This window comes from Morus notabilis, unplaced genomic scaffold, assembly GCF_000414095.1.
Source record: "Morus notabilis unplaced genomic scaffold, ASM41409v2 Scaffold314, whole genome shotgun sequence".
In the NCBI taxonomy this organism is placed as follows: Eukaryota; Viridiplantae; Streptophyta; class Magnoliopsida; order Rosales; family Moraceae; genus Morus; species Morus notabilis.
This window is the reverse complement of record NW_010360279.1, coordinates 939,093-951,667: the sequence shown is the minus strand read 5'-3', so window position 1 is coordinate 951,667 and position 12,575 is coordinate 939,093. Positions and strand designations below refer to the sequence as shown.

General features: G+C 31.5%; 1 protein-coding gene across 1 annotated transcript in view; it reads right to left on the bottom strand.

Moving 5' to 3' along the window:
• LOC21407603 overlaps nucleotides 1-2,315 on the bottom strand; it is a 4,841-nt gene extending 2,526 nt beyond the window's left edge. Inside the window, exon 1 of the mRNA XM_010096283.2 lies at nucleotides 1,577-2,315. Within this exon, the coding sequence (XP_010094585.1) occupies nucleotides 1,577-2,101 (525 nt within the window). The 5' untranslated portion in view covers nucleotides 2,102-2,315. The remainder of the gene's footprint in view (nucleotides 1-1,576) is intronic.
• Nucleotides 2,316-12,575: the final 10,260 nt, after the last annotated feature.

Here is a 12,575-nt window from a genome sequence, read left to right as displayed (position 1 = left end):
AAACCCATTTGAGCTCCTCTTTTTTTTTTTTTTTTTTTAAACAAATGATGGCCGGTCCTAAAACACAATTGAAATAAATATTTATTCAAAATTTTCAAAATGAGTACGCTAATAGGCAATGGAATATAAATTTTTTTTTGGATAATTAATAGGGAATGGAATTTGTCAATTGAACGTATGCCGTTGACGGAGTTGGTATAGGCCGCTTTTACTTGTTCCTAAAATTAATTCTTATAATTCAGCGAAAAAAAAAAAAACTCTTCTTCTAGAGAGACGCCTTCCAATGTCAACAAAGATGAAGCGATCTCAATATTAAAATATATATATATATATATATGTCACCAAACGCTTAATATTTGTAAATGCAAGATATATGTAAGTAGGTAGGTGAACAAAATTGAATCCTTTTTTACCCAAAAAAAAAAAAAAAGAAAAAAGTAGGTTGCGAAAGTTACCAAAAAATCATTTCAACAACCAAAAACAAAAAAGAAAATCAAATCAAAACTAAAGAATTAATGCAGCACTCGCAGCCAAAATAAAAATAAATAAACAGAAAAAGAATTAAAGAATTGATAAGCGTTTAGTTCGCTGATTTAAATTTTTAATTTAAATTTAAATGTGATTTTATGTGATAATTTTTTATTGTAATAGAAAAATTAAATGTGACTGTTTCTAAGAACTTTTTACTGTAACAAAACTCAAATTAGTGAAATGAACGGGACCGTAATTCACTTGCTGATTCAAATTTTTAATTTGAGTTGAGATATGATTTTATGCGATAATTTTTTACTATAATAAAAAGTTAGATGTTACAGTTTTTGAGAGCCTTTTACCGTAATAAAACTCAAATTTTAAACTTGAATCGGTAAAATAAATAGTACTAAGACCTCGTTCACTTTGCGGATTCGAGTTTTTAATTTGAGTTGAGATGTGACATTTTTTGAGAGCTTTTCACTGTAGCAGAAGAAGTTAGATGTGACATTTTCTGAGAACTTTTTACTGTAAAAATTTAAAATTGAAAACTCGAATTGGTAATATGAACGAGGCCTAAGTGGAGAGCTTTTCACTGTAGCAGAAGAAGTTAGATGTGACATTTTCTGAGAATTTTTTACTGTAAAAATTTAAAATTGAAAACTCGAATCGGTGATATGAACGAGGCCTAAGTATCACTTAAATTTCTAATTTAAAATTATAAATGCAAGCAAAACGTGTCGTTCCAGGCTAGTCTAGCCTCTAGGCTTTAGGTGTCTTGCTGTATATTTTTAAATTTTGGTAATTTGGTAGGTTGTCAAAACTTCCCAAAAAAAAACAAAAATTTCAGCAAAAAAATCAAAAAGTATAAGCAGTTAAATAATTGATTAAGCACTTGCAGCAAAATAAAAACAAAAACAAAATCTAGATGGGGTTTTCTTAACGAAAACTAAATGCAACAAATTATCGCCAACGATTAAGATAGATGGTTACATAACACAACTAGTTAGTTGACCGTATTTAATTAAATTATCACATATAATTAATGAATCGAATTAATAGTAAAATGAATAAATAAATGAAGATGCATGAAAAGAGAATGAACCTGGATGCCATTAGGCGAATTGGCCGCCGTGAGGACGCGGAGCTCGGACTCGGTCTCCGTCACGGGCTTGGGCTCGAATATCCGTACGGCGGCGATTCTCGGCGCGGTTTTCAGAAGCGAGAACTTGAACGCGTTTTTGTCCAACGGACTGTGCAGAAAAAGGTCAGAATTCGGATACTCTTCCAGAATCTTCTCCACTATCGACGGTCCAGTGAGCTCGAACCTCCTGGCGCCGCCAACCAAGCAAACCGCCACCCTCGATCTGAGCAACTCCTCCTTCCTCTCCCTCCACCCCCGCGATTCGGTACGATTCGGCGGCGGAAGAACGGGAAATCCGGCCGAATTTTGGGGAGTTAGGGTTTGTTGGCCGAGGATGATGGATCGGATGGCTGCGAAAGAGGAGAGAGGGTTGGTGGGGGAGGAAGAGAGAGAAAGGAAGATGAGGAGAGAGAGTGGTGGAATCAGTAGGAAAAGCATTCGCCAATCGATATAGGAAGAAATCCACTTGCTGAAATACATGGCCATCTTTAGTAACGGTCTCGCTCTTTAGCATGATATTTGTATCTTCCTTTTCCCCAGTCTCGGTCGGTCTCGGATCTTGGATTCGCAGGTTTCCCCCACAAGGGGAGTCATTCAACGATAGAGAATGAGAGCGATTTTGGGTGGCTTTGAGATTACTCCTCGGACTTTTCAATTTGAATTTTTTTAATTATTGAATTGGATTTCCTTTATTTTTCAAAGAAAAAAAGTTATTTTCTTTATATTTTTTTTCTTTTTTTGGCCGGCTGTTTTTTTTGGGTTGCTAGGAAGATAGCACACGATATTTTGGCGTAAATATAGTCGTGAGAACTTAATGATGTCTACGGTACTAATGTACCGTTTGTCACATTTACACTAAGGACATGTTTGGTTTAAAGGTTTGATTTATAAAACAACATTGTAACAAAATGATTTAAATAGTAATTTAAACTTATAAATAAATACATGATAAAATAGTTTAATTTTTAAGAATAACTTTAACCATACTAGTTATTTTATATTTTTAGTCAAAATAGTTAATGATTTAATTAAAATTTAACTTTTCTCTGCTCTAAGCATTAGCTAAAAGATTAACTATTTTAAAGAATTCATCTTACACAAGCTAAATATAGCTAACAAGAATTGACTTGCTATTTAATTTTTTATATTATTTTATTATTTCATACCCAATAAATGTAAAAGTTCTTTTTTTAACTTAAATAAAGTTATTTATATTTAAATTCAATAGACATTTAATTAATCTATGTTGAGTTAAAATAGAGAGCATGGTTGAAATAACTTAACAAAAAGTTGCTAGTTAAAATAGTTTTCTTGTCATTTTAGCTATAATTTAGCTAAAAAATAGAGAGCTCTCTTGGAGATGCTCTAAAATACTTTAAACAAGATTCAAATCACATGTTCAATTTTAATATTTCAATTAGTGTCCAACCAATCTAATTATGCCACGTTATTTAAAAAATTTGAAGCACCTTTCAACTAACTTTTACATGTTTTAGGGGCGTTTGGTATGCAGTAATCTTATGGATGGGAATGAGAATCTGCAATATTACCATGTTTGATACAAGAATTATAATTTTCAGATTCCCAAGAAAGTGATTACCATGGGATTCACTTTCCTTCATTTTAAGATAATTTAAATACCACCCAACATGGTGTTATTCAAATTCCCAGGAATCTCAAAATCATGGGAACCTTATTATGGATATTCTTCCATGTGAACAACAAAATACAGTAATGTAATATTCCTGAGAATTTGAAAAAAATTCATGTATGGAACCAAACACTGTAATGTCAAATTCCTAGGAATCATATTACCATCCATCACTTTCCTGAGAATATGATTCCTACTGATTCCTGCATACCAAACGCCCCCTTAATATTTAGATTACTAAATAACATATCACAATGTGATTAATTAGACACTAATTGAGACATGAATTAAATAGGTGATTTGAATCCGTTTAAGCAATTATTTTTATACTTTTTCCTTAAAAAAAAAATATTTCTGTTTTTTAAAGAAAATAGTTCTGTTTTTCCTTTTAATTACAAAATTATATCTGTATTTTAGGGGGGGAAAAGAGTAAACTTGGTGTAAATTAGTGCAGCAAAAAAAATAATAATAAGGGAATAATTACTTGAATCTGGCGTAAAGTTGCACCCCATCACATGACTGTCGCAGCACACCTACGTTTTGATGCTGTTTTCTCTACAAAGGGAAGCCAAGGCCCAAGCTCCCTCATTAAATTTAAAAAAAAAAAAAAAAAAAAAAAAAAAAAAAAAAAGAAGAGGAAGAGAGAAAATTTTTTTTTAAAAAAAAAAAAATTTTTTTTTTTTTTTTAAAGAGAGAGAGAGAGAAATTTTTCCTTAAAAAAACAAAATATTTCTGTTTTTTTTAAAGAAAATAGTTCTGTTTTTTTCCTTTTAATTACAAAATTATATATGTATTTTAGGAAGGAAAAAAAAAAAAGAGTAAACTTGGCGTAAATTAGTGCAGAAAAAAGAAAATATTAAGGGCAAAATTACTTGAATCTGGCGTAAAGTTGCACCCCATCACGTGACTGTCGCTGCACACCTACGTTTTGAATCTTTTGATGCAGTTTTCTCTACAAAGGGAAGCCAGGCGTAAAATGATTAAAGTCGAAACTGTTGTTATTGATTGGTAATTAATCGTGCTTCAACTACATCTCACCCTTTAACGACCGAAATAATGAGATTGATAAATTCAACCAAAAAATAATGATTTCGGTAAACGATATCTTAATTCCCAAAGCGTTAAGGCGAACCATGTGACATGGAATAATATGCAGGAATACTAGGAGGACACTCCAATATTGACCATAGAAAACGTTAATTAACCTTCATTTTGTACCATCGTTTTTCCCGCTGCTAATGCATCCGCGAGGACCTCGATAATTTTGTTTTACCTTTTGCTCCATAGTACTAGTTCCAATGGCGGCACGGCACGAACGGCTAATTACACCTACGTTTGCGTTAAGCACTTCTTTTTTTAATTTGTTTTAAACACTTTTAGGTCCTGTTAATTATATCGATTCGAATTTAGAATTCGAGTTTTATTACAGTAAAAAACTTTCATAAACAGTCACATCTAACTTTTTTATTACAGTAAAAAATTCTCGAAATACCACCCAACATGGTGTTATTCAAATTCCCAGGAATCTCAAAATCACGGGAACCTTATTACGGATATTCTTCCATGCGAACAACAAAATACAGTAATGTAATATTCATGAGAATTTGAAAAAATTCATGTATGGAACCAAACACTGTAATGTCAAATTCCTAAGAATCATATTACCATCCATTACTTTCCTGAGAATATGATTCCTACTGATTCCTGCATACCAAACGCCCCCTTAATTTTTAGATTACTAAATAACATATCACAATGTGATTAATTAGACACTAATTGAGACATGAATTAAATAGGTGATTTGAATCCGTTTAAGCAATTATTTTTATACTTTTTCCTTAAAAAAAAAATATTTCTGTTTTTTAAAGAAAATAGTTCTGTTTTTCCTTTTAATTACAAAATTATATCTGTATTTTAGGGGGGGAAAAGAGTAAACTTGGTGTAAATTAGTGCAGCAAAAAAAATAATAATAAGGGAATAATTACTTGAATCTGGCGTAAAGTTGCACCCCATGACTGTCGCAGCACACCTACGTTTTGATGCAGTTTTCTCTACAAAGGGAAGCCAAGGCCCAAGCTCCCTCATTAAATTTAAAAAAAAAAAAAAAAAAAAAAAAAAAACAGAAGAAGAAGAAGAGAGAGAGAGAGAAATTTTTCCTTAAAAAAACAAAATATTTCTGTTTTTTTTAAAGAAAATAGTTCTGTTTTTTTCCTTTTAATTACAAAATTATATATGTATTTTAGGAAGGAAAAAAAAAAAAGAGTAAACTTGGCGTAAATTAGTGCAGAAAAAAGAAAATATTAAGGGCAAAATTACTTGAATCTGGCGTAAAGTTGCACCCCATCACATGACTGTCGCTGCACACCTACGTTTTGAATCTTTTGATGCAGTTTTCTCTACAAAGGGAAGCCAGGCGTAAAATGATTAAAGTCGAAACTGTTGTTATTGATTGGTAATTAATCGTGCTTCAACTACATCTCACCCTTTAACGACCGAAATAATGAGATTGATAAATTCAACCAAAAAATAATGATTTCGGTAAACGATATCTTAATTCCCAAAGCGTTAAGGCGAACCATGTGACATGGAATAATATGCAGGAATACTAGGAGGACACTCCAATATTGACCATAGAAAACGTTAATTAACCTTCATTTTGTACCATCGTTTTTCCCGCTGCTAATGCATCCGCGAGGACCTCGATAATTTTGTTTTACCTTTTGCTCCATAGTACTAGTTCCAATGGCGGCACGGCACGAACGGCTAATTACACCTACGTTTGCTTTAAGCACTTCTTTTTTTAATTTGTTTTAAACACTTTTAGGTCGTGTTTATTTTATCGATTCGAATTTAGAATTCGAGTTTTATTATAATAAAAAACTTTCATAAACAGTCACATTTAATTTTTTTATTACAGTAAAAAATTCTCACATAAAATCACATCTCAACTCGAATTAGCGAACTAAACGGGCCTATAATCATCACAAAATGGAGATGCGTAATCTCACTTCTCATGTATGATAACAAAAAAAAAATAGATTTTTGGGCTAACAATAATTTTATACTTTAACACTCCACCTCACGTGTGGGATGGACAATGGACAATCGTGTAGGTAAATTAATTAGAAAGCCCAACACGTGAATATTTAAACCTGAGATATATTAAAGACCCAACACATTATGACAATTTTAAATAGGGATAAAGAGTGCAATTACGGGGGTTTGAATTCATGACCTCCCTCTCTGATACCATGTTAGTTTACCAATTCATCCCAAAAACTTAAACTGTTAAGAGGTGGCCCAACAATAATTTTATACTTTAACACATGTATGATAACAAAAAAAAAATAGATTTTACCCTAAGTTATGGAAAAAAAAAACCTCTCATACTAAGGTCGTGTTTAATCATTGGTTGCGTATCAGATTTTGTTTATTTTGTCTTATTTTTTATTAATCTAACAGTAAAAACACATATGACTATAGAATATGTCATAAAAAAAACTTCAATAAAAAATTGTTATATTTCATTAAAAAAATATATTTTAGTATGTGCTACCCTTCATTGGATCACGTTAAGGTCTTACATTTTTCAATATAAGATTGCTCATTAACTGATTTTTATAGAAGCGACGGTTCAGTAATGATTTTTATAGGGATTCTATATTAATAAGAGTGGCGGTTTAATAATTAATCTTGTTGTAGTGTTGTTGTGGAAGGATGAATGGAATATTTGTTTAGAAACTTTTTCTTGGTATACATTGTAACGTTAGCAAATTAACACTGAAAATAAAAGTAAATAGCTGAGAATCCATGAGATATTCACTCCTAAAAGTCTAATATATATATATCTAATATTTGACTTTGAAGTTTGATCCAACTAAAGTTAGCAAATTAACACTGAAAATAAAAGTAAATAGCAGAGAATTCCATGAGATATTCACCGCTAAAAGTCTAATATATATATATCTAATATTTGACTTTGGTCCAACTAATCCACCTAGTTAAGCTTAGTAGCTACAGGCTCATTTATAGGTCTTCAAAACAGCAATTATGATGATAATTAGTAGTTAGTTCATAAATAATTTATAGGGGGGCTTCAAAACAGCTATTCTTATGATTAGTTCAGCCATCTAATTATCCTAATAAAACAAGTCAGAGTTCATATGCTCTTGCCTCTTTGCTCCAAGAAAGCGTCATATGCTGCGTCATCTTATGTTGAACTTCAATTTCTCTATTTTTCGTTCCAAATTTTCTTAAATCTAGCAAGTTAATTTTTCTCCATAGTACATGATTTCCAGTTGCGTCTCTTTCTCAATGTCTATGCCTCGCATGCGTGCTACTCAACACCGTGGGGAGAACTGTCTAGGATTGCCATATTTGGTTAAAAATGACATATTTATTATTTAAAAATGACATAGTTTATAATACTACTAGTACAACTAATAATATCAAAGTCATATTTGGTTAAAAAATTGTAAAATGACATATTTATTATTTAATATATTATTTTGAGTTGCACTTCAATTTAGAATTTATCTTAGAGTGATTTTATTAGTGGTCCCTTAATTCTTCAACATGTGGTACTTTATTCACTTTTCTTTTTTAAGAATTATTTTCATAAATATCTCTTGAATGATGTAGTTTGTTTTAAAATGTTTCTTGATTTTTCAAAACAAATTAAAACACCTTCTGATATATAAAAAATCATTTAAAATACCTACTTTATCCACTTCTGTGTATCATTTAAATGGAAAATGCATACGTGACGGTTGAAATGAGTATTTAAAAATTAATTAAAGATATTTAACTAATATAGATCAATAATAATAAATATTAAATAAAATAAAATGATTAAAAATAATAACAGGATCTAAAAATTAAACAAAAACATCTAAAGACTAAAATTATTAAAAATAAAAAATTTACAAGTGGAGTTTGAATATAAACTTCATCATTTCACCTATTTAAATTTAAAATTTAAAATTTATTATAATAAAAATTTTAAAAAATAATTACATTTAATTTTTTTATTACAATAAAAATAATCACATTTAACTTTTTAAATTAAAAACGCTGCAAACCAAAAACACCTCACGGTTACCATGTCCTTCTCTACCACCTTATGAATCTTCTTAACTAAACCTTGCCCTCTCATAGCCCTAACACTACTGAACACAGATCACCCCCAATCTTCCTCCACATTCAGAAGCCTAACCCTTCAAAACCCTAACATTAGAATCCCCAAATCTTCAAAACCTGGAACCCCATCGGAGCACTCTGTCGAGTGCGACCAAAACGACGACGTAACAGAGGGATTTTTCGTTGAAAATCCTTGACCCAAAAACGTTTCGGGGAATGGGTCAGCGGGATTTTGGCCGGAATCAGGCGGAGCAACGTCGGGAGGCCAGATTGGATGAGAATTGGGGGCGGATGAGCCGGTTATTTTACAGATCTGAGTATTTTATTTTAAATTTGAGCTTTTGGGTCTATCTCTGAAGGAAGGAAAATTGTTTCAAATTTGAGCTTTTGGGTCTATCTCTGAAGGAAGGAAAATTGTTTCCCGATCTTGGTGGTGTTGTTGTTTTCTTTGTCCTTCGATTTTGCGGCTGAAAAAGTCTATGAGATGGCTATGCTGACGAAGAGGAGATGGAGAAGCTTTCCAACTTCTTGTGTGGAGAGTCAGGTTGATGGAATGTGGTGCTAGTGAAGGGAAAAGTGGGAAGTTATGGGAAATTATCAAGATTAGAGGAGATTATAGTGGAACTTTGTTGGGTTGTCTCGGTTTTTTTACTCGGAAAGTAATTGCTTTCTGTTGGGATTTGTCGTGGGAGTTTACTGTATTTGATTTAATATTTTTAATTGGTTTCAATTAGGTAACGCTGGTATTTCACTACTAATTTTACTTTTTAATTTCAATTTTATTATAATTAAAAAAATTATCAAAAGTTAAATTTAATTTTTTTATTATAATTAAAAATTTTCACATAAATTAAACCAGACTTAAGTTATCTTCTATTAACTTTTAATATTCATTTTTTATTACCACGCATGTATTTTACGTCTAGGTGATACATGAAAGTGGATGGATGGGGTAGTTTGACATGTTTTTATTAGATAAAGGGTATTTTGAATTGTTTTAAAAAAATCAGGAGACGTTTTAAAATAATATACATAATTCAAAGGTATTTATGAAAATAGGTATCGTTCATTTTATTGATTTGAGAGTTTTTTACTGTAGTAGAAAAAGTTATATGTGATTTTTAGTGAGAGTTTTTAACTATAGCAAAATCGAATCGGTGAAATGAATGAGATCATAATCATTCTTTTAATTTTAACAAAACAATCCTTGAATTATATAAGGGCCCGTTTAGTTCGCTGATTCGACTTTTTAATTCGAGTTGAGATGTGACTTTATGTAAAAAAATTTTTATTGTAATAAAAAAGTTAGATGTGACTGTTTCTGAGAACTTTCTACTATAGCAAAACTCAAATCGGTGAAATGAACATGGCCTTGATTTTAAAAATAAAAGTCAGTTTTTTTACCCTCGAATCTACAACTAATGCATTTAGGTTATGCAGCTTCTCTTTCTTATTCAAATCAAGAGCACCAGATTGCACACAATTTATTAATTTTCCTCCAAACATCACTATTAAATCAAAATCCAAGACAATCCCATCCTCTTTTTTCCTCTCAATCTTTCCTTTCAGCCTTTGCCACCTGAATGTCGACTTGAAGAAATTCCACTTGATTGTCGATTTAAGGACCATCACCACCACTATATCGGCCGCTACCGCCTTAAGCGTAGTCCAGGAACTACTCTCCCGTCGAGCCCACTCTCGAGGTGCGTTGTTTCAACCAATCTCAAGCAACGTCGCCTCAAATTCTGCCCCAACCATCTCTGTCGAGCCGACGCAATCCACCTCCCAGATTTTTCGTCGAGCTTCTTCCGTAGTCCACCACCATAAATCACCCATACACCCCTCTTAAGGAGATCCTCACTAAAAGCATTATCTATGACATTCTAATTTCACGAGGTTTGTTAATTTGCACCTAAACTCAAAAAAAAAAAAAAAAAATTTGAACTCAAGTTACAATTTTATTTAATTTCATATTCTTTTATAAAATTTGAGTTTGAACTTGAGTTTGAGACTAAAATCTGAGTTCAAATTCCCCCTTCAACTCAAGTTACTAAACTCAAACTCAAGTTAATGAACAATATTTTTTTTATTCTTAAAAACGTCATAACTTTTTCGTTTTAATTTCGATTGAGATGATTTTTTTTCTAAGCATTCACAACGAAGAGACGAATAAAATCTCAACTATATACCCTGTTAAAAATTTCCATCACCATTGAGTTTTTATTAAAATACTATCCAAATGCAAATTCAATTTTTGACCAACTCAAACACAAACTCAACTAGATTCTCAATTTAAACCATAACTCAAAATGTACACATCCAAACACAAACTCAAATTAGAATCCCAACTCAAATCATACTCAAATACATCTTAACTGAAATTAAGATATGAACTCAAGTCACCTTAATTTAAAAAATACAAATGAACAAGCCTATGGTGTTTCGAAATCTGCATTTTTTTGGAGGATTTTTTTAGTTTTTATTTTTGTTATATCGTAGATTATTGTTATTTTACCAAACTACCCTTCCACATTGGATCAATTGCTTTGACGTGATAGGTTATGTGAAAAACTTAACGGATTGTAACAAAGGTCCTTAACTTGTCAATCTTTAAAGAATTGAGGGGTCATTTTGTTAAAATCAAAAGAAAGAGGACCAAAGTGTAACCTATTTAATAATTAAGGGATGATTGGTGTAAATTACTGTTTTTTTTAATGTTAAATATATTTTTCACCGTTGAATTTTGAAAGTTGTAAAAGTAAATTTCAATTTTAAAATTGTGATGATTTAATGAAAAAGTGAACAATTTAACAAATAACAATCAAATATCAAAATTTGACATATGTTATGTTTGGTGGCAAATTCGTCACTAAGTATAGCATAACCAAATTTAGCACCAAGAATATTATTGTGTTATGTAATGAATTTGTACTCAAATGTTATATGTTGACGTTGAATGGTAGATGCTCTTATTATAGTGTGTATTTAGTAACTTGTTCTTTTGGCGCAAGGTATCGATATAATTTTCTAATAGTAAAACTATAATCAAAATTACAACAAGCAAAGAAAGGGAATGTCTATATTAAATGGCATAAATTTTCTCTATTAATAAGAAAAAGGCATCATATTTGAATCACACAATATAAAAGATGTAGGAGCACAAAATAAATCCTACAATACTAGATTTAGCTAATTTAAAAACGAAAGAGAAAAGAAAAAAAAAATGATGGAGGTCCGTCACTAATAAAGAGCCCTTAAGGTGTAGAGTTTCGCGTTGCCTTGGAGAGGAGAGGTTGGGTTCAAGGAGGCCGGCATAGCTCGCTCGAGACGAGAGTTTCGTCGGTAGAGTTCACGAGGGAGCACGGCCGGCGTTTATCGGATAAGAGAGAGAGAGAGAGAGAGAGGGAGCACATCGGCTGGTAGAGAGAAGAGAGATCAAGATTTCTTCATATGGAGGTCGTGAACTTGGTGGGGCACTGCCGGTGTTCGTCACGAAGAGAGAGATGAAATAGGACAGAGAAGAAAAACCCATCGCGCTGGCATGGGGGAGATCGTGGGCGACTTCTCGTCATCGGGGGTGAAGTCCATCATTGTTAGGGAGGCGGAGGCCGCCGTCATCGGCAGGCGAAGCTTTCTCGGTAGAGTGGCTGACGGCCATGGCGAAGCTTAAAGATTAAGCTTGGCTTGAACATGTTTTAAAATCAAAAGTTAAGATTAAAAGTTTAATTTAAGATTTATTTTGAGTAAAAGTTGGTTTTTTTTAATGAAAATAAACATGTGATCAAATGCATGAGGTCTTATTATAATTCAGTGCATATTTTAATCCAAAACTTTAAAAAGCAATCTTGCTGTTGATAATTTCTTACCCTATTGGCAGGGAATTTCAAGAGATATTTAGGCAATATGTCATGATTTTTAAAGTTGGAGTAACTTTTATTATAAGTATTAAAATTATTACAAAATATATCATAATGACATTATTTAAATTTTGTTTATCGAGTAAAATTATGCTTGTATTTTTGTGTATTTGATTCATTATATTTGAATTTTGACAGAGTTTTGTGGTTTTTCACATATATATTTATGATATTTATAAATTTTATGATTTTTAAATATTTTTAGTTGTAACATTCTCAATAATATTTTATGGTTTTAACATATGTCAATTTA